At 44.9% G+C, this 19,069-nt stretch overlaps 2 protein-coding genes across 2 annotated transcripts; one reads left to right on the forward strand and one right to left on the reverse strand.

The window, feature by feature from the left end:
• Positions 1-433: 433 nt before the first annotated feature.
• Positions 434-8,236, reverse strand: LOC308515764 (17S U2 SnRNP complex component HTATSF1-like). The gene is made up of 3 exons (XM_081086366.1): positions 8,002-8,236; positions 7,709-7,753; positions 434-3,048 (listed from the first exon to the last, which is right to left on the reverse strand). Exon 3 carries the CDS (start codon positions 3,007-3,009, stop codon positions 751-753), a length of 2,259 nt encoding a protein of 752 aa, XP_080942492.1. The 5' UTR covers positions 3,010-3,048; positions 7,709-7,753; positions 8,002-8,236; the 3' UTR covers positions 434-750.
• A 1,193-nt stretch (positions 8,237-9,429) lies between these two features.
• Positions 9,430-18,445, forward strand: EIF2B5 (eukaryotic translation initiation factor 2B subunit epsilon). Its single transcript, XM_081086368.1, has 16 exons — positions 9,430-9,651; positions 11,221-11,345; positions 12,284-12,469; positions 12,548-12,725; positions 12,811-12,891; positions 13,160-13,237; positions 13,684-13,996; positions 14,952-15,097; positions 15,317-15,458; positions 15,577-15,678; positions 15,867-15,974; positions 16,162-16,252; positions 16,548-16,671; positions 17,234-17,359; positions 17,751-17,861; positions 18,021-18,445. The coding sequence occupies exons 1-16, from the start codon at positions 9,451-9,453 to the stop codon at positions 18,078-18,080; spliced, it is 2,172 nt and encodes a 723-aa protein (XP_080942494.1). The 5' UTR covers positions 9,430-9,450; the 3' UTR covers positions 18,081-18,445.
• Positions 18,446-19,069: the final 624 nt, after the last annotated feature.

The following is a 19,069-nucleotide window of genomic DNA, read 5'->3' on the forward strand; positions in this document are numbered from 1 at the left end:
ATTCAAAAAGTTGTGCAGTGTGTGCACTTTTCTGGGGAGAGGCCCCACAATTCCAATCAACTTCTAAAGGGGCGACACAGCACAGAGTGGAATTCTAATCTCCTTCTCTGTATTTTTAGTAATGAAAGCTGTAGGTGGACCTCAGTAAGTTCCCTCCTGTGCATCTAATAGTCAATTTTCATGGAAAGAGAGTAAAAAGGAAAACAAATAAAAGTAATTTGCAAGGACTGGGCAGGGGAAAATTCCAAAGTGCTATTTGCCTTATAAATTTAGTAACATGCTATGATTTAGAGAGGAGAAATAGGAGCTAAGCTAGAAGCAAGGAGACGCCTATTGGATTTTTCAAATCCTTCAAAAACTAAACTTAAATATGAACAAAGAAAATAGCAAAAAAAAATAAAATGCAATTTAACTCAAGTCCAATTTTCAGTTTCTGCATATTAACAACTTATTTTTATTTTTGAATATCACAAACTTTCACCAGAATACTTTTAAAAATATTCTGCATGTACTTAACAAATCTGACAAAGAACAAGTATCCAGTTTACTTGCATTAGACTATGAAGCTTTAACTGAACAGCCAATTAACAAATATTTATGATCATTAAGTACGGGTAACAATGAAAAAGTCAATGCATTAATCTGAAGGCATCCTGTCACTATGCAATGTTCATTAACACTACTAGTAATTCCCCTAGAGCATAGGCAAAATGTAGTGGAGGAATTTCTCTCAAAAGCAAATTTAAGGGATTAAATATTATCATCATCATCATCATCACTGAGGATAAAGCTGCTGCCTGTGGACAGGGTCCCTTCTTCCTGAACATGCCCCAAACCACCCACCGTCCCGTTCTCATCAGAATCATCGAACAACTTCTCACAGGAATCCTCTACAAACAACTTCTCGTTGGCATCACCATCTTCGAACATGCTTTCATCTATACCTTCTTCATTCTCCTTTGCATCCACTTCGTCTTCTTTTTCATCTGAATATTCAAACACCTTTTCATCTGCATCATCTCCTTCCTCCTTTTCATCTGCATCTTCTTCGTCCTCTTCTTCATCAGACTCCTCATCAAAAACTTTTTCATATGTATCTCCTTCTCCTTCCATTTCATCTGATTCTTCGTAAAAGTCTGTCTCAGAGCCCTCCTCATCAAACACTTTTTCAGAGTTGTCATCTTCAAATTCTGATTTTTCAGAGTCATTTTCTTCTAACTCTTTTTCGAGCACATTTTCATTAAACTCCTTGTCGGAGCCATTCTCATCAAACTCTTTTGGGGGGCCATTTTCTTCTAATTCTTTTTCAGGGCCATCTTCAAACAGCTTTTCAGAGCAGTCTTCTTCAGGTTCTCTTTCCAACTCATTTTCTTCAAACTCCTTTTGGGGGCCATTCTCTTCTTCAGACTCCTTCTTGGGGCCATCTTCTTTAGACTCCTTTTCAAAGCCATTCTCTTCAAAATCATTTTTCAGTCGCTTTTTGGATTCTCTTCCAGGGCCATTCACTTTAGCCTCTTTTTTAGGACTAACCTCTTCCAACTCTTTTTTGGGACTACCTTCTCCAGACTCTTTTTCAAGGCAGTCTCTATGATCTCTTTGGGGGCAGCCTTCCTCATACCTTCTTTCAGATTCTTTTTGGGGATAGCATTCTTCAGCCTCTCGTTTGAGGTCACTTTCTTTAGCATCTTCTTCAAATTCTCCCCCATCCTTGGTTTTTTCAAACTTTTCATCTATAGGTTCTTCAGATTCCATTTGAGTTTCAGCTTCTTGAGCCTTCATTTTAGATGAGCTAGGGTGCTCTGAAAAATGTCTTCCTCTAGAAGGCCCTGCCCTTTCTGAAGCACAGATGGATTTTGAACAGCCAAGACCTTTATTGGCCTCAGGAGCATTGAGGAAAGCCTCCCATCCTTTCAACCTTTCCTCCCTTTCTCTTTCGGTCTCCTCCACCTGGTAATCTGTAGTTCCATCCCACACTTGGGCAGTGATTTGACGGCCACCAAACCACCGTCCATTAAGGGTCTGAATACAATAATCAGCTTCCTCTGGATCCCTGAAGGACACAGAGGCCACACCACCTGGGTGTCTGTCAAACAGAAGGAGCTTCCTAATTTGTCCAAACTTTGAACACTCTACTCGAAGATCTTCTCTGATCTCATTCAGCACCAATGGATCATCCTCAAAATCCATGGGATGAAACATATTTTTGATGATGACAACTCGCTCGCGGCGCATTCGGGATGGCCCATCCCTTCTCTCAGGTCTCCAATCCAACTGCTTTTGTTGCAGAGATAGCTTTTTCTTGTAATCCTTGCACTTCTTCTTCTTCTTAGAGGCATCATATTCCCCCTTCAGTTGAAACCTGGCCACCTCGACATGTAATTTGTGGCCTCTAATTTCATCTTCATCCAAAAGTTTTAATGCAAGATCCACAGATTCCCTCTTCAAATAACAGCAAAGTCCATCTCCTTTAAGATTTCCTTGATTATCTTTGTAAAGCTTGACTTTAAATTCTTCTGTTTGAGGATCTCTCATAATAATGCCAAACTTGGACATGAGCTGTATAAATTCATCCAGTGTAATGTCTGAAGGCAAGCCAGACACATATACATTTGTATTTCTGTCTTCTTCAACATGAAACCATCCTAATTCAGCCTTTCTCTTTTCTCCCCTATTTTTGGGATCACTGGGTTCAGAAGTTTTTCTTTGAGGAGTTTCCTCTGCAGGCCTACTACTAACATCTTGAACATTTGCAGTAGAGCTAGACACACCATCATTAGGAAAGCCATAATTGGCCTGATATGTAGCAATGAAATCGTCAGTGATCTTGGGGAACCAAGCCTTCTTATCCAGGTCCCACTCGTAGGGGGTGTCATCTGGCTGCTGCCTGAAAGAATTGGTTTCTCTACTGGGATCTTTCTGGGTATCTCCATCCTTAGTGTCTCCATACAACTTTTGCATTCGCAACTGCTCATCAAAGTCATCTTTCTCATCCAAGTTGTTGCCGCTCATGTTGCCGATTTAGCCCAGGGGCACAGTCCAGGCGCGAGGCTAGAGGGGAATAGAGAAAATGTGGTCTGCCATGCTTGACCCCGCCGCTCCCCCATCCGCCCACCACCCACAATAGTGTGCATTGATAAATAAATGAATGAACAATATATAAAGTATACATATAGTGGAATATTATCCAGCCTTAAAAAGTAAGGAAATTCTGATATATGCTACAAAATGGATGAACCTTGAGGATATTATGGAAAGTGAAATAAACTAGTAACAAAAGAACAAACATTATATGATTTCACTTATATGAGGTATTTGGAGTAGTCAGATTCATAGAGACAGATAGTAGGATAGCAGTTGCCAGTACTTCACACTACTGAACTGTACACTTAAAAATGATTAAGATAATAAATTTTGTTATGTGTATTTCACCACAATTAAAAACCAAAAAACATGAGCTTCAGCTTGGGAGGGCCTGAAATTACTTTTATTTAAAATATATTTTTATTGATTTCAGGGAGGAAGGGAGAGGGAGAGAGACATAGAAACACCAATGATGATGAGAAAGAATCATTGATCAGCTGCCTCCTGCATGCCCCCTACTGGTGATCAAGCCTGTAATCCAGGCTTGTGCCCTTGCCGGATTTGAACCTGGGACCCTTCAGTTCCCAGGCCAATGCGCTATCCATTGAGCCAAACCAGCTAGGGCTGTAATTACTTTTATTTATTGTCTAAAGTTGATAAGACTCTCATTACATTTACTGACTAGCAACAACCAGTCATTCATTCAGCAAATATTTATGGAGCATTTGCCAGATGACATATGGGATACAGTAATGACTAAAACAGACAGAAAGCCCTGATTTTCATGGAGCTTACATAGACTGATTGATATTCAAGACTCCTTTTGAAACCTAATGCCGATATATTAATTTACGAAGAGAACCAGTACTGACAGTTGACCAAGAAATACAAATGTCTTTTAACATGGGAAGATGTTCAATCCCAGTCAAAACAAGAGAAATACAAATTAAAACTACACTTTTTCTTCCTATAAACTGGCAGAAAGTTCAAACTGTTGACAACATACTCTGTTAGTGAGGCTATGGGGGGAAAGGCACTCTCATACATTGCTGGTGTAAGGGCAAAATGGCACATTTTTCATGGGCAGCAATGAAATAATAACACCATAAACAATTAAGCCTCCCCAGACTTCCCAGTGAGTTTAACAGCATGTCCCCTGCCATGGGAATTATATATCTAAGAAATAAATGCAAGCCTTGGCCAGATAGCTCAGTTGGTTAGAGTGTTTGTCCTGATACACCAAGGTTGCAGGTTCAATCCCCAATCGGGGCACCTACAAGAATCAATCAGCCTGGCTGGCATGGTTCAGTGGTTGAGCATGAACCTATGAACCAGGAGATCATGGTTTGATTCCCAGTCAGGGCACATGCTCGGCTGCAAGCTCAATCCCCAGTAGGGGCATGGAGGAGGCAGCCAATAAATGTTTCTCTCACATCATTGCTCTATCTATCTATCTATCTATCTCTCCCTGTCTCTCTCTCCCCCTCTCTCCCTTCTTCTCTGAAATAAAAATATATTTTTAAAAAGAAACAACCAATAAATGCATAAATAAGTGGAACAACAAATCAGTGTTCTTTCTCTCCCTTCCTCTCTCTCTCTAAATCAATTTAAAAAAAGAAAGAAATGCAGATATATAAAGAGAGCAATAGGAGGATGCTTGTATGCTTGTTGCAGCATTATGTATAATAGCAAAAATATTTTATGTTTATTAATCAAGAAATAATTGGACCTAACCGGTCTGGCTCAGCGGGTAGAGCGTCGGCCTGCGGACTCAAGGCTCCCAGGTTCGATTCCGGTCAAGGGCATGTACCTTGGTTGCAGGCACATTCCCAGTGGGGAGTGTGCAGGAGGCAGCTGATCAGTGTTTCTCTCTCATCTATGTTTCTAACTCTCTATCCCTCTCCATTCCTCTCTGTAAAAAGTCAATCAAATATATTTTTTTAAAAAAAGAAATAATTGGATAAATAATGGTATATTCATACTACAGAATGGAATCATTTAAAAAGCTAGATTTGTCTACATCACACTATATATTAAATAAAAATAAGTTGCAGACAAAATGCATCATCATCATAATAGCTAATACTTAAATTGTATTGATAATGTGTCAAACAGTGTTCTAAGAACTTTTCACATATTATCTCATGTAATCCTCACAATCTTTTAAGGTTAGGTATTATTCTCCCATTTCAAAGATGAGGAAGTCTAGGCATAGAGATTAAATAATTTGCCCAAGGCTAAACACCTAGTAAATGACTAGAGCCTGGAATGCAACTCAGGAACTCTGGCTCTGGAGTACCAGCATATAATCATCCAGTACACTGTCTCTAGACATAAGTCTGTGTGTGAATATACATGTAGATACTGTATATGCAGGGGGGGGGGTCTTTTTTGTTTTTTTTATACACATTTTTATTGATTTCAGAGAGGAAGGGAGGAGAGAGAAATATTGATGATGAGAATCACCAATTGGTTGCCTCCTGCATGCCTCCTGTAGTCATTTACTGGGGCTCAAGCCTGCAACCCAGGCATACTAGTATGCCCTGACCAGGAATTGAACTGTGACCTCCTGGCTCATAGGTCAATGCTCAACCACTGCCAAGCCAGCTGGGCATACATATATGTATTTTGAATATGTGTATATGGTATATGTGTATTTAGGCATATAATCTATATATATAAAAGCCTAAGTGACCATTACAACCAGACGACCGGCTGGTACCTATGATGCACACTGACCACCAGGGGTCAGATGCTCAATACAGGAGCTGCTCCCTGGTGATCAGTGCACTCTCACAGCCAACCTCCCACAGCCAGCCAACCTCCTGCAGTCCTTCCCCCCGGCCAGCTGGCCCCCATCGGCCCCAATTGCAGGCCAGCCCAAGGGACCCCACCCATGCACGAATTCATGCACTGGGCCTCTAGTATATTTATAAATACAGATATATCAATATATAAACTTCAGGGGGAAATGGAAAGAATGCCCACCAACTTATTAATAACTAGACGCCCAGTGCACAAAATTTGTGCATGGGTAGGGTCCCTAGGCCTGGCGAGTAATCAGGGCCAATCAGGGCCTTCCGGCTGCCAGCCAGGGTCTTCCCTCCCTGATAGTCAGGGCACATAATAGCGAGCGATTGAACTCCCAGTCTCCCGGTCGAACTCCCAAGGGGACAATTTGCATAGTAGGCTTTTATATATATAGATAGATGGTTATAACTCCAGGGGTTGAGTAGGATGAGAGAAGTAGGGGAAGGGATTTTTATTATAGAGTTTGTGGGGGGGGGGGGGGTGTCATTATGTATTGGTGGTTTTCAGTATCTTTCCAGTAAGTTTTTTTCCAATTTTTTTATTGTGATAAAATATATATAACATAAAATTTACAATTTTAACCATTTTCAAGTGTGCAGTTCAGTGACATTCAGTACATTCACATTATTGTGCTACCATCACCACCATCTATCCATATAACTCTTTTCATGTTGCAAAACTGAAACTCTACCCATTAAATAATAACCCCCATTTCCTCCTCCCCCCAAACCCCTGGCAACAACCGTTCTACAATCTGGCTATATGAATCTTACTACTCTACATATCTCATATAAATGGAATCATACAATATTTTTCTTTTTGTAACTAGCTTATTTCACTTAGCATAATAACCTCAATTTTCATCCATGTTATATCTTATATCAGAATATTCTTCCTTTTTGAGGTGGATAATATTCCATTGTATGTATATACCACATTTTGCTTATCCATTCATCTATCAATGAACACTTGGGTTGCTTCCATGTTTTATCTATTGTGAATAATGCTGCTATGAGCATGGGTATATAAATATCTGTTTAAGCCTGGCTGGCGTGGTTCAATGGTTGCACATTGACCAGGAGGTCACAGTTCAATTCCTGGTCAGGGCACATGCCCGGGTTGCAGGCTCAATCCCCAGTGTGGGGCATGCAGGAGGCAGCCGATCAATGATTTTTACTCATCATTGATGTTTTTATCTCTCCCTCCCTTCCTCTCTAAAATCAACAAAAATGCATTTTAAAATAAATACATATCTGTTTGAGTGCCTGTTTTCCCTTATTTTGGGTATATACCCAGAACTAGAATTGCTGGATCATATGGCAAGTCTATGTTTTATATTTTGAAGAACCACTATACAAAAAATTTCTACAATTACACCTACATGTTTTCCACAGCTCCTGTTAACATTTTACATTGCCACCAACAATGCACAAGGGTTCCAATTTCTCCACATCCTCACTAACACTTGGTATTCTCTGTTTTGTTTTGTTTTGTTTTTTACAGTAGCCATCCTAATGAAGTGATATCTCATTGCAGTTTTGATTTGCAATACCCTAATTTTTAGTGTTGTTGAGCATCTTTTCATGTGCTTATTGGCCATTTATATATCTTTGAAGAAATGTCTACTAAAGGCATTTGCTCATATTTGTTTGCTTTGTTATTGTTAAGTTTTGAAACAAACAAAACAATTAAGTTGAGAGAGATTCTCCCTGAGACCATCCATTAAAACCTTATCTAATCAGCCCTGGCCCCTGTAGTCGGGGTGTCTTCCTGTGCACAGAAGGGTCGCAGGTTCGATTCCAGTTAGGGCACATACCCAGGTTTCGGATTCAATCCCCCCCAGTAGGGGCACGTTTAGGCTCTAAAATAAAGGGAAAATATTATGTTAACAAACAGACAAAAACACCTTTATCTAATCAGCTACCTGCCTAAAGAGAAAGGCCTGATTTTACCACCACCATTTTCCAAGGTCTCAAGAGTCATTTAAAAAATTTTCTACAATTGAACCTGCTTCCACACCCCATCCCCACCCCTATCCCTGCAAAGGTTGTTCCCACCCATGCGCGCGCACCCATTACAGGCAAATCACAGGTGCTATTTAATAATCACCCTTCTGCTCTCTTTCCGCCTGTGGATTTGCCGGACAGTCAACACCTTCCTTTACAATGTACACTCATTTTAAGTGAACACTTTTTCCAAGTTGCCTTCAGCCGTTCCTTCTCCGGGCTAAATTTTCCAAAATCCTTAAGAAACGGTTCTCTCTCCGCGCTATCATTAACTAGCAGAGGGCAGAAATGACAAGTTCCTCGATCCCACCGGGAGGAGGCCCTGGCCCCGCCGATCCAGCGGCAACCGCCACGTAGAAGCAACGTCAGCCTTTCGAACTCCACATCCCGACGGGCAACGCGCGCGTGGGCGGGAACAGCCTTTGCTGACGTTTGCGGGATCCGCGGATCTAGAATACAGACAGCTCGGGTGCATAGAGGGCGCCCGCCCGGCGAGAACGCTCCTTGATTGCGCAGGACGCCTACGCGGGCTCGCCTCGCCTGCACCGCCCCCCACGGTCTCGCACTCCGCAGCCCGGGGTTACCCCCGCAGCCACCGCCTCTTTCCCCAGGTAGTGGGCGCCTCTCGAGCCTCGGACCTTTGCGCTCACGGTCCCTTCTGCCTGGGAAGCTTGCTGCTTAACTCCAGACCCACTCAACTTTATGCATAGTGTTCTTGGATCCACGCCTATTTGCGCCCTGATGGAGACAGAGTAGGGTTTCAATAAATGCTGAGAGGCTGAATGAATGAATGAATGAATGAATGAAGATACCACGAAAGAGTAATTTTTATCACCCACATAACTTGGCAGAAAAAATTGTGGAACTATGAAGTCAGACAGAGCGGGTACCAGTTCTTCCACTTACTAGATGGGTGATCCTCACCCCTCGTAGAGTTCAAGAAATGTTTGCTGAACGAATGAGTATGTTCTCACGGAGACGTGGGGCGAGCTAAATGAGATCATGCTTGTGTCGAGCCTGGCCACAATCGGCGCTCGAGAGAATTACTACTCGCCCTACTATACCACGCTTTGTGTTTACGTAAACCGAGTTCCCTGCGGGAAGGGGGATGTCTGACTCGAGCTCCCCAAGGTGCCGGGTCACATTGCATGAGTAGAATGACGAAAGGCTACAATTTTTAACAAGCTAGGGGCGGGGAAGAATATCCAGAATGGATCTGGCACCTTCGCAGAGACCACAAGTCTCATCATCCCGCAAGAATTTCATCTTGTGCCTGTACAAATGAAGGCCTACTATACTTGCAGATCCAGTCTGCGGTCCTTAGGACCCCACCCCCAGCGCTTCAACAGGTCAGGTTCGCGGCGGCCGCGCCCCAAGCCGGCTCCAAACTGCTGAGCCTCCTGGCGCGGCGGGCGCCTAGGCGAAGCGCATGCGCACTCTCCTCTCCCCGCCCTCCCTCCGTTGGTCCTCCGCGTTTTGAGTACTGGGTCCTTTTTGTCCCCTACTGCGTGCGGTGTCAGTTTCCGTGCGGAAGTGGTGGTGCCGAGAGAAGATGGCGACCCCCGTGGTGGTGCCGCCTGGTGCGATGCCCTGTCGGGCCAACAAGCGCAGTGTCTGCGGGCCGGGAGGCGGCGGCGGCGGCGGGGGGGGAGCCCGAGCGGCGGAGGAGGAACCGCCGCCGCCCCTACAAGCCGTTCTGGTGGCGGATAGCTTCAACCGCCGCTTCTTCCCCATCTCCAAGGACCAGCCTCGGGTGAGCGCCTGGGAGAGAGCAGTCGGAGGGCCCGGAGCGGCGGGGGCTGGAGCTGGTTAGCCTTCCGTCTGCCGGGGGGGAGGCGTGCTCCGGGAAGACGCGTGTCCAACCTCCTTGCCCGAAATCGGGTGTATCTAGTTAGGAGAAGGGCAAGCAGACTGGTAGAGCCCACCGCGGGAGAGGCTGGCAGCAGTGGCCGTGCTGTCTAACTCGGGTTTGGGGGGCATGGGAGGGCTAAATGGGAGAAGCAGCGCTTGTGAGAAGCCCTCACGCGGAGAGTCGACCTGCGAGGCCTTTCTGCGGAGACAAAAAAAGAAGTCCTTAGGTGAAAGGGAGTATCGCCTCCTTTTGCCTAAAAAAGGTGCAGACGGGTCTGATCCCAGAGGGACAGCTCTTTTGGGTCTCGGTGCAGTGCCCTTTTTCCCTTCCAGGTTTCAATGACAGCCAGTGCCATCTGTCCAAAGGCGCAGAACAGGCTTAGTGGCTGGTGGCCAGCAGCCTCTGTCTTGTTGTCTAGACCAGCTATTTTCAGCCTTTTTCATCTCACGGCACAGATAAGCTAATTACAAAAATTCTGCGGCACCCCAAATTTATATATATATATATATATATATATATATATATATATATATATATATTCTGACCAAAAATAGGTATACTGGTAATGTTGATTCTTTAACACCGGATACCTGTCGTTGTATTGGCTGTTGTCATTTTGTATTGGACAATCTAAGGGAAAAGTGGTCAGTGCCCCTGACTAACTAACTAGCCAGGTATTTGCATGTTTTAAGATTTCTTGTGGCACACCGGTTGGAAATCCCTGGTCTAGACACTGAGCTATGAGCTAGTCCTGGATACTGCTGGGTCTCTCAGCCCTTCCTAGTTCAGAGAGAGGGAACTGCGTTCAGTTCAGGGAAAATCCTTGACTCCTCACTCCCAGCAAAAAGCCTCATGGCGATGCATTTTGGACAGGTGATTGAGGTTGGCTAGCCCCCCGACTCTTAGAAAGGGATCAAGGAAGAAAATTTTATGGGGAAAGGGCCTTAGCAACGCTTAAGTTTCTGGAGATAAAATTGATTTCCAGTAGTCTCCTTTGTCAGAGGGGTCTCCTATAAGAGCTCTGTATCTGATTGATCTAAGCAAGTAGATTTTATGCTTACTATATCCAAATTGCAATACCTTACCAGTGGTTCTCAACCTTCCTAATGCCACGACCCTTTAATACAGTTCCTCATGTTGTGGTGACCCCCAACCATAAAATTGCTTTCGTTGCTACTTCATAACTGTAATGTTGCTACTGTTATGAATCGTAATGTAAATATCTGATATGCAGGATGTATTTTCAGGGGTCGCGACCCACAGGTTAAGAACCACTGCTAGACTAATGCTTGGAGCATGCTATGAACATCAGAGGCAGAAGCCTGATTACTTTTAAGTTTGAAAGATAAAACAAAACTATAGCATTTGGAAACACTGATATAGGAGTGAAAATTGTTGTTGTAATGGGGGAAAGAAAGGTACGTAGAGGGCCAGATTCAAGACTTCACATTTTTTTCATCTGCCCTCCAGGCCCTCTTGCCGCTGGCCAACGTGGCATTAATTGACTACACTTTGGAATTTCTGACTGCCACAGGCGTACAGGAAACCTTTGTGTTTTGTTGTTGGAAAGCTGCTCAAATCAAGGAACATTTACTGTAAGGCCCTGCAACTTTTCTTTCCATGTTTCACCATTTTTGTCCAGTTTTCTAAGGATGCATAAATAAATAAGGGGAAAATGTGTCTATGTCAAGGCCATCATAAGGTCTAAGGGTATTCTCTTCACTTATCAGAGGTGAGCAGTTGAAACTGTGACAAAGATTAAAGGATAGCCTTTGGGTTTTTCCTGACTCTCTTATAAAGTGGGTTTTGCTTTTTATTGAATGGCTCCAATATGGAAGTTATAAGAGTAACATGTTTGTTTTTCCACTGAGTTTCTAAATATTGAGGTGTTCCTCATCTTTGTTCTTTTTTGTGTTTGTTTGTTTTGTTTTGGGGGGGTTGCTTTTTTTGTTTGTTTTTTTGTTTTGTTTTGTTTTTTATTGCTGTGGTAAGCCACTAAATGTGGTGTTCCTCATCTTAGTATTCTCAGTGCTTAGTTTACTACCAAACACATAATAAGCACTTAACAAATGTTTGGTGAAATCTTCTTGGAAAAGTAAATGTCAGGACTTATGGAAGCTTAGGAAATAAAGACTTGGATATTAGCATAGTCTCCAATAGACAGTTCCTACATTTGGTCTGGGTTTTGAAAGGAGAAAAGTGACATGAAAAGTGTGTTCCCAGGAAACTTTGTATAGCCTAAGTCTCAGCAGGAATTTGAATTCAAATCCATGTTTGGGGATAGGGGTTAGGCTATGGAGAGGAAATAACCATGCTTCTCTAACCCATAAAACAAGCCTGGTGACACAGGATGCTGAAACCATTCATTATAAGTTCATAAAGCTCTTTGAAGTTGAGGGACGCTGGCAGGAATTCAAAAAAGCCAGAGAAGGAGTATGAATGTTGATTGGGGGAGAAAATGGGGAAGTTCTACATGATCTTTATGTTTGATTTACTCAATCCCTTCACTGCCACCCCCCCCCCCTTCCTTTAGGAAATCCAAGTGGTGCCGCCCTACATCTCTCAATGTGGTTCGAATAATTACATCAGATCTGTATCGATCACTGGGGGATGTTCTCCGTGATGTTGATGCCAAGGCCTTGGTGCGCTCCGACTTCCTTCTGGTATATGGGGACGTCATCTCAAACATCAATATTACTAGAGCCCTGGAGGAACACAGGTCAGGATGGGAAAATGGTAGGGACAACGGTATGGGACCAGCAGAGCCCTAAGACCCTCTCCCTCCTATCCTTTGTAGGTTGAGGCGAAAGCTAGAAAAAAATGTGTCTGTGATGACAATGATCTTCAAGGAATCATCCCCCAGTCACCCAACTCGTTGCCATGAGGACAATGTGGTAGTGGCTATGGATAGTGCCACAAACCGAGTTCTCCATTTTCAGAAGACCCAAGGCCTTCGACGTTTTTCTTTTCCTCTGGTGTGTGGGTGTCTGGGTTTTTTGAAGTGGGAAAGGGACAGGATTCAGTGTGACTGGTTAAAATCCTTGTAACTTCTCTCCACAGAGTTTGTTCCGGGGCAGTGGAGATGGAGTGGAGATTCGCTATGATTTACTGGATTGTCATATCAGCATCTGCTCTCCTCAGGTGAACCCTTCAGGGTCAGGGCTGCACATCAAAGAGTAGAACTCTGAGGATGTGTTACTTCCCTTCCCCGTCCCCAGAAGGCCAGGGGCATATTTCTACTCCCCCTTTCTCTAATTTGTTCCACAGCACATAGTTGCTGTCATCTTGACCCCAATATTGGGATTCTGGCCCTTGTCCCACTGTCATAGGTCTGATAGGTCTCTGGGGACTTATCTTTGCTTCCAGAGAATAGCACTTAACCTTGACCCCATCCGACTTCCTCCCATAGGTGGCTCAACTCTTTACAGACAACTTTGACTACCAAACTCGGGACGACTTTGTGCGAGGCCTATTGGTGAATGAGGAGGTAAGAAAAGGCTCCCAGTGCCTCTTTAAAAGAGCACTAAGCCTGGCTGGGTAGCTCAGTTGGTTGAAGCATCCTCCCAATATGCCAAGGTTTTGGGTTCAATCCCCTACCAGGGCACATGCAAGAGTGAACCAGTGAATGTGTGGATGGGTGGAACAGCAGATTGATGTTTCTCTCTCTCTCTCTCTAAAATCAATCAATAAATTTAAAAAATGTTTTTAACAAAATTATAAAAGAGGGCTAAGATTTCATCTCATGCAGATAACTTTTTGGTCCCCTTTTCTGTTTTATTGAGCCTTAGGAGAGAGGAAAATAGCTGGGGTTGGGGGGAAGCAGTACACAAAGAAGTCTCAGGCCATTTGTGACATTGAGTGGCAGAGGGAAACTTACGAAGGTAAGAAAAGTATTGTACCTGGGGGTGTTCTTCCTCTCTTGCTTGTCCTCAGATTCTAGGGAACCAGATCCACATGCATGTGACAACTAGGGAATATGGTGCCCGAGTCTCCAACCTACACATGTATGCAGCTGTCTGCGCTGATGTCATCCGCCGATGGGTCTACCCTCTCACCCCAGAGGCAAACTTCACGGACAACACAACTCAGAACTGCACTCATTCCCGGCACAACATCTACCGAGGGCCTGAGGTCAGCCTGGGCCATGGCAGCATCCTGGAGGAAAATGTGCTCCTGGGCTCTGGCACTGTCATTGGCAGCAATTGCTCCATCACCAATAGTGTCATTGGCCCTGGCTGTCACATTGGTGAGCACAGGTGGGGGAGTCAAGCCAGTCATCTTAAGAGTAGGAACCTGGGGAGGCCCATGTCTCCAGAGGAGACAGGACTAGTCCTTGAGAATAGGGAACTAGAGTGGCTCCCTTAACAAAGGAGGGAACAGAGAGGTAAAAACGGTGAGGCTGTCGTTTGTGCCCTGTGAGACTCTTACTGGGTGATTCCTCACATTCCCGGGCACCCTGTATTCATATTCAAGACCAAGTGGATAATTAACATGCAATAACAACATCTGTACATTACAGCTTACAAAGACCTCTTGCATACATTATTTCATTTAATCCTCACTAAAACCTTGTGAGGAAGGTGTTACTTATCCCCAGTTTATAGGTAAGGCTCAAAGAGGTTGTGTTGCCCAAGGTCATAGCTAAAGAGGCAGTGCTGGAGCTTAAATCTAAGTATTCTGATTGTTAAGTCCAGTGTCCTTTTTACTCTATCATACTGTCTGGTTAGCCTCTTAGTGACTCACTTTAGATGTAGGAATGTGATGCTTTAAATTGAACTGCCTCTTTAAAAGACCAATAAGATTTTAATTCAAAATGTACAAGAAGAGGTGGGATAGATATGGACATGAATCTAATAAGTTTCTTGAGTTCTAGAGGTCCCCAGAAATCTTGAGGGTTCTCAGGTTCTTAAGTCCTGTGTGGTAGTACTACAGCACAATCCCACCTTCAGGGCCTTTGCCCACTATTCTCCAGCCAAATCATATAAGCTGTCATAAACCTGGTGGGGGATGGTCAGGCTGAGCAATGTTCTACTCTCGGGCCTGGGCTTAGAAGGGAAACAGGTATTTCTGGTGAGTTGGGGGATGGAGTATTTAAGCTGGATGGGAGCTGTGCTGGTATCAGTCAGCCATGTCTTCCAGGAATGGCCCTGGTCTGGAGTTGGAGCCCTGAGTGACCAGGAGTTCTTCCTGTCCTGAGCCAGGTGATAACGTGGTGCTGGACCAGGCCTACCTGTGGCAGGGTGTTCGAGTGGCTGCTGGAGCACAGATCCATCAGTCTCTGCTTTGTGACAATGCTGAGGTCAAGGAACAAGTTACACTGAAGCCACACTGTGTCCTCACTTCCCAGGTGAGAACCGGTTCCATACTCTGTACAGGCCCCAAACTGAGTGGTGGTCATGCTAAACCAGAAGGGACCTATGTCCACCTATAATCCAGCCCGAACTGAGATTCCAAATCCAGTGGTTTCATTTGCCTGCTACTTGGCTTAGTCACTGTCTTTGTCAGAATGTAATTTTCCCCAGCACACTAATGGATCTGTGCCACCCACTCCTTTTTTCTCCCCTAGGTGGTAGTGGGTCCAAACATCACACTGCCTGAGGGCTCGGTGATCTCTTTGCATCCTCCAGATGCAGAGGAAGATGAGGACGATAGCCAGTTCAGTGATGATTCTGGGGCTGATCAAGAAAAGGAGAAAGTGAAGCTGAAAGGTGTGAGGCTCAGCAGGTGTGGGGCATTGTGTGTCTCTGCCCCATAGAAGAACCAGTGTTTCCTCCTGGAGGAATGCGTACTTCCACAGGCCCTTGCTAAAGATCATTGTCGTTCCAGGTTACAATCCAGCAGAAGTCGGAGTTGCAGGCCAGGGCTACCTCTGGAAAGCTGCAGACATGAACATGGAAGAAGAGGAAGAACTACGGCAGAATCTGTGGGGTGAGATAGGCCTATTCCTGCCACACACACACACCCTTTCTGAATCAGAACATTTTAAAGGAGAGTGAACACTTCAGAATCAGCCTACTTGTTCACTGCTTTATTCATGCAGACAGGCCATATATATGATTCTCTGTCAATGGCTCATTCCTTATTTTTCTTTTTTCTCACCCTTTATGGGTTCTCAGGACTCACGATCAACATAGAAGAAGAAAGTGAAACAGAAAGTGAGCGAAGTATGGATTCTGAGGAGCTAGATAGCCGGGCAGGCTCCCCACAGATGGATGACATCAAAGGTGAGTGGCCAGGGAAGCAGTATCTTGGGATGAAAGAGGAAAACCTCCAGTTTATTCTTTATCTGGATCAACCAGCCAAAGGCTTGTATTCCTCCCAGGAGAGCTTTGGTATCAAGTCAGAACCAAATGACTTAACACCTTCTGGAGTAATGTTGGCCCCACGAACTTATTCTTGCTTTGATTTTAGTGTTCCAGAATGAAGTCCTGGGAACACTACAGCGGGGCAAGGAGGAGAACATTTCTTGTGATAACCTAGTCCTAGAGATCAACTCTCTCAAGTAAGAACAGCCCCTCCCTATTTTCTTTCCCTGGAGTAATCCCAGGCAGATAGAGGCTCTCCTGGTTCTTTCCCATATAGGAACCTGTTTCCTTGACATCCCGAATGTACAAAGCCATTAGCATTTGGAGCAAAGAGAGCATTAGGTTTTAGTCTTGGCATATTTCTCCTTCCAAAATTCTCCCTTCCACGTTGTTCCATCTGACTTCCTCTTCCCCAGTGTCCTACCAAAGTCAGCCCTACAGCATGCTAAAAGGGCCAATGAAGGCCTTGGTGTCACCACAGTCTCCCCACAGGTACGCCTACAACATAAGCCTAAAGGAGGTGATGCAGGTACTGAGCCACGTGGTCCTGGAATTCCCCCTGCAACAAATGGATTCCCCGCTGGATCCAAACCGCTACTGTGCCCTGCTGCTTCCCGTGAGCAAAGATTGGGGCTGAGTACAAGGGGTTGGGTGGAAGCAAATACACATCCTTGCTGTGGTGATTTTAAAAGAAATCAGGAATAGAAGGTCTTGTTGTGGCATATTGTGTTTCTCCTCACCTCTGGAATCAGACTGGATTCTAGAGCAGCTTTGGTTGGTCCAGAGGAGTCAAGTTAGGTTCAATCCTGAATGGCCTTTGAGACTCCAGGATTCAGGCTATACCAGACCCCAAAGGTATACCCAGAACAGATCTGGACTTTAGACTCTCTGACTGTAAATGACTTGACTCAAAATAAAGTCAACCTGTAGGCTGGGAATGGGTATTTTTGAGGCAGCCTGCATATCTGACCCCCTTTCACCACCGCTGGGGAACCTCTTTTTCCCCAACCCTGACTGCTAGCAGTTACTAAGTCCTTCTGATATGATTCCTCAGGGCCTATATCATCTCCTTGTCTTCCCATATCATGAAAGATGCATGCTATCAATATTTATTTTCTTTGCTGTCCATGTATATGTCTCAGGCATATGTTGCAGCTCCCTTTTCCTTTCTTCCGTAGCTGCTCAAGGCCTGGAGCCCTGTTTTTAGGAACTACATAAAGCGTGCAGCTGATCATTTGGAAGCGCTGGCAGCCATAGAGGACTTCTTCCTGGAGCATGAAGCTCTTGGTACTTCCATGGCCAAGGTGAATACCACCTCAAGACTCATAGTCCTGCATTTGCTTTGAAACAGGCTTTGGTGACCTCCATGGAGCTACAAACAGACTGACATGAATCCAATCTGGAGTTTGGTTAACAGCACCATCCATCCCTGGTATTGTGTTCATTGCTGGGATAGTACAGCTTTGCCCTGGGAATGCATAGAGCACTACCTAGCAAGAGTTCCAGAAGTTATACCTGTCCCAGTATCATTGTGAAGAGCTTACTCTTTTCTGTTTTGGAGAAGGCTGTTCAGTGTAGAAGAGAGCTAGGAACCTGGTAGTGAGAAGTGCTAAGATCTTGCCTCCTCTTCCTCTGTTATCCGTTAATCTTGCTGGACTCTGCATGGTCTCTGAGATCTCTGCTGGCCTTCTGCAGGTATTGATGGCTTTCTACCAGTTGGAGATCCTAGCTGAGGAAACAATCCTAAGCTGGTACAACCAAAAGGATACAACTGACAAGGGCCGACAGTTGCGCAAGAACCAACAGGTGAGTCAGGATACCCTCTTGCCATGGTGGTCGTCTGGCCCTTGGCCCACAGGGTGGTTGGTCCCTGGGACTCTGATTGTTTGAGCTGTTTATCCACCAAGGAGAACAGGAGGGTTATGTGCCCCTCCCTCAGTAGCTCTCCTCTATGCTGTCTTACAGCTGCAGAGGTTCATCCAGTGGTTAAAAGAAGCAGAAGAGGAGTCATCTGAAGATGACTGAAGTCCTACTGCCTGCTCCTGTGGGTGTGAGTGCAGGCCCTCCTGGCTTCTGGGCCAGGGCAAGTGAGAGGCTAGTTGCAGAATATGAGTGACCACCATCCTGGCTGAGACTTAAAGGAGCAGAGGCTGGAACTACAGTATTCTTCTCGCCGCCAGCAACCATGTGCCTCACATCCTGACTGGGGCGTTGGGATAAGGGAAGTTGGGCTGGAAAAAAGCTCTGCCTAATGAGGAGCTAAGCCGGCCCTGCAGTTAGAGGAAGGCCAGAGGCACAGCTTTGTGTTTTGGCTTTCCCTCGGGAAGCAGCAGAGAGCAGCTGGCCTTTTCTGCTGCTTGTATTTGTTAATATTAAAAAAAGAGAGAGTGGGTGTGTTTGGTTTCTGTCCAACTCTGACTGATCAGCTGTTGAAATTGGTGACCAAAGAGTTCTGAACCTCTGACAAGACAGCCTTAACACCTGGGGGAGCAGGAGAAGAGGAGTGTTATGGCCACTAGGTGGTACTGTGGTGCCTTGCTAATTGACCATTGCCAGGGCTCCTGGATATTGGAGGAGTTCATCTCTGCAGACCTATTTGTGATCCTGGAGTGGTGTGCCGGAGCCTGTTTCCAGAGAGCGTCCCAGTCTGAGCACTTTCCTGCCAGAGAGTGATGATGCCAAACATGTATAAAGTCCATTAACCACCTGCCAGTCCCTCATGCTTTGTCCAGTTGATCCAGTACTACTGTCAGGGGAACTGGGCTACTCTTCATCTTAAAGATAAGGAAATTTGCTCAAGATCTCATTACTTTTTTTTTTTAATTGATTTCAGAGAGGAAGGGAGAGGGAAAAAGAGATAGAAATATCAATGATGAGAGAGAATCATTGATCGGCAGCCTCCTGCATACCCCCTACTGGGGATCGAGCCCACAACCTCAGCATGTGCCCTGCATCAGAATTGAACCCGGGACCCTTCAGTCCACAGGCCAATGCTCTGTCCACTGAGCCAAACC

Source organism: Myotis nattereri, assembly GCF_964212035.1.
Source record: "Myotis nattereri genome assembly, chromosome: 3".
NCBI classification, from domain to species: Eukaryota; Metazoa; Chordata; class Mammalia; order Chiroptera; family Vespertilionidae; genus Myotis; species Myotis nattereri.